General features: G+C 64.4%; 1 protein-coding gene across 1 annotated transcript; it reads right to left on the bottom strand.

Annotated features, from left to right (window-relative positions):
- Positions 1-825: 825 nt before the first annotated feature.
- LOC113962894 (ETS translocation variant 3-like) lies at positions 826-2,059 on the bottom strand (the record flags this gene model as incomplete). The annotated part of the gene is given in 2 exon segments (XM_027673682.1): positions 826-1,287; positions 1,289-2,059. Coding segments are annotated over 2 exon segments (1,167 nt in total), but the record flags the coding sequence as incomplete, so codon positions are not given.
- Between the last annotated feature and the right edge of the window lie 276 nt (positions 2,060-2,335).

The following is a 2,335-nucleotide window of genomic DNA, read 5'->3' as shown; positions in this document are numbered from 1 at the left end:
AAAAAAAAAAAACCCCCCTCGCCCCGGGTACATTTTAATGCGTCTGTTAAAGGCATTGGGTTAAGTTTTTGACATCCCGTTCCCGCTCCCAATTCCCTGAAGGATTTGAAGAGTTTTTGCTCATGGCTTCTGCAGGAAAAAAACACAAAAAACAAGGCGAAAAGAAGGATCTCCCGGAGAGCCGGGAATGCAGATCCCGGAGAGCCGGGAATGCGGATCCCTCTCCGGGAGAGAGAGAGAGGGAGAGAGAGAGAGAGAGCGGCTCTCCCGCTCCGGCAGCATCCTGATTTTCTCAGTCGTGTCTTCCTGAATCCTTCCCCCTGCTCCAAGGACAGTGCAATATTCCCTCATCCCAGTCCCCCCCTCAGCTCCAGAGGCGGATGCAAAGCCGGGAATTCCTCTCCCGCCATCGCACGCTCCGTGGAAATATATATATATATATATATAAAAAAAACCCCCAGGGAATTACATGGATTTGGAGATTCCTGCTGCTATAAACACCAAAATAGACCACGTCTGGAATTCCTCCATCCCCGGGGAAGAAAAGGCCTCAACCCCCCTCAGGAGTCCGTGCCAGGCCCGGAGCTCAAGCCGGGAAAGCCCGGGAATGACGACGGAGGAGCAGCGGGAACAACCCCGGAGCAGCGGGAACAACCCCGGAGCGGGAACAACCCCCCGGCGTCTCACCTGCGAGTCAACAACGAAAACAAAGAGAACACAACCCCCCCCTCCCCTCCCACCCCTCCCCAGAATTCCTAGAATTCCCAAAACCAGGCTCTAACACCCCCCCCCGCGTCCCACCCGTCCCACCCCACCTCCCCGCTCCCCTCCCCACGCTCTGCAACAACCTCTGCTACATAAATCCCTGGATGCTCTCCCCAGATCCCGGGATTAGGTGTCGGAGGCGGCGGCGGCCGCCACGGCCTTGGGGATGTTGTTGGGGCCGTTCCAGAGGCCGTTCTCCTCGGGCGGCTCCGCCTGCCTGTCCCCGTTCCAGCGGCGCTTCAGGCGCAGCTTCGGGGGCATCAGGGCGTCCTCCCTCTTCTCCTGAGCTCCCGCCTCTCCGCAGGGATCCCGGGGGGGTTTATCCACGCCGCTCTCCCCCGGCTGCTCCGGGGGCTCTTCCGAGGAGGAGGAGGAGGAGGACGCACCGGGCTGGGTGGGTGCCGGGGGCAGCCAGGACGGGGCGGCCGGGCGGGCGAACACCGGCCCCAACTTCCCTTCCTCCGCTCCGGAACCTTCTTCCCTCCTCTCTCCTCCGTCCTTGCCCTTGGTGGCCTCCTCGGGGGGGCTCCTTGTCGGCGGCGGGTTCCACCTTCACCCTGAGCTGAGCCGCTTCCTCGGCGCTTTCCAGCCTCTCCCTGTTTTTCCGGCCGGCGGGAGGCGGCTGGAGCTTGATGGGGAACTGGGGCTGCTCCTCCAGGGGCACCTGGCACTGCAGCGGCGGCACCACCAGCGGGTAGCGGGGGAAAGTCCGCGGGCTCAGGTGGTAGTTGAACACGGAGCAGGCCTGGGAATGCAGGTAGTGTTTCATCTCCTCGGGGTTGAAGGAGAAGCAGCTGCTGCCGGTGAAGGGGCTGAGCCCCGGCGAGGGGCTGTAGGAGAACAGGGTGGGCGTCAGCGACAGCGCCGGCGAGATGGGCACGTTGAGGACCCCCCCGCGGCCCGGCAGCGGCGACACGGCGAAGGGGCTGTGAGGATCCGGGAACATCCCGGGCCGGGAGAACAGCGGCAGGACGATGTCGGGCTTGCGCTTGGGGTGGGCGACGCTCCCGCCGCCGCCGCCGCCGGCGTGGGGGGCCAGCAGATCCACTCCCCCCCGGCGCCAATCCGAGGAGGAATCCTCCAGCAGCTCCGGCACCTCCGGCTTCCTGTCGCCGCCGCCGCCGTCCCCCAGAGCCTCCGGGGTGGATCCCGGGCCCAGGGAACCGCCGGGGAAGCGGCCCCCGGGCTGGGAATCCTCGGTGGGAGAGTGGGCGTCCAGCGGAGGGAAGTGGAAGCGGGACGAGGCCGTGGGCACGGGGGGAGCGCTCTGGGGGACAACACCTGGGGTAGGGAATCACACAGTCAGGGCAGGGACACGCTGGGATCATCCGGCCCGGCTGCCCGGCCCTGCACGGCCCCAGGAATTCCCTGGGAGCGTCGTCCCAACACTCCTGGAGCTCCCGGGACCGTGTGGAGCCTCTTCCGGTGCCCAAACACCCTCTGGGAGAACGACCATTCCCTAATTTCCACCCCTCTGGATAAACGACCGTTCCCTAATTTCCACCCCTCTGGGTGAACGACCATTCCCTAATTTCCACCCCAAACACCCTCTGGATGAACAACCGTTCCC

The sequence above is a fragment of the Neopelma chrysocephalum genome, unplaced genomic scaffold, assembly GCF_003984885.1.
Source record: "Neopelma chrysocephalum unplaced genomic scaffold, ASM398488v2 Primary Assembly neopelma1_185644, whole genome shotgun sequence".
Taxonomy (NCBI): Eukaryota; Metazoa; Chordata; class Aves; order Passeriformes; family Pipridae; genus Neopelma; species Neopelma chrysocephalum.
Note: the sequence above shows the minus strand (reverse complement) of the source record. Positions and strands in the feature narration are given on the sequence as shown.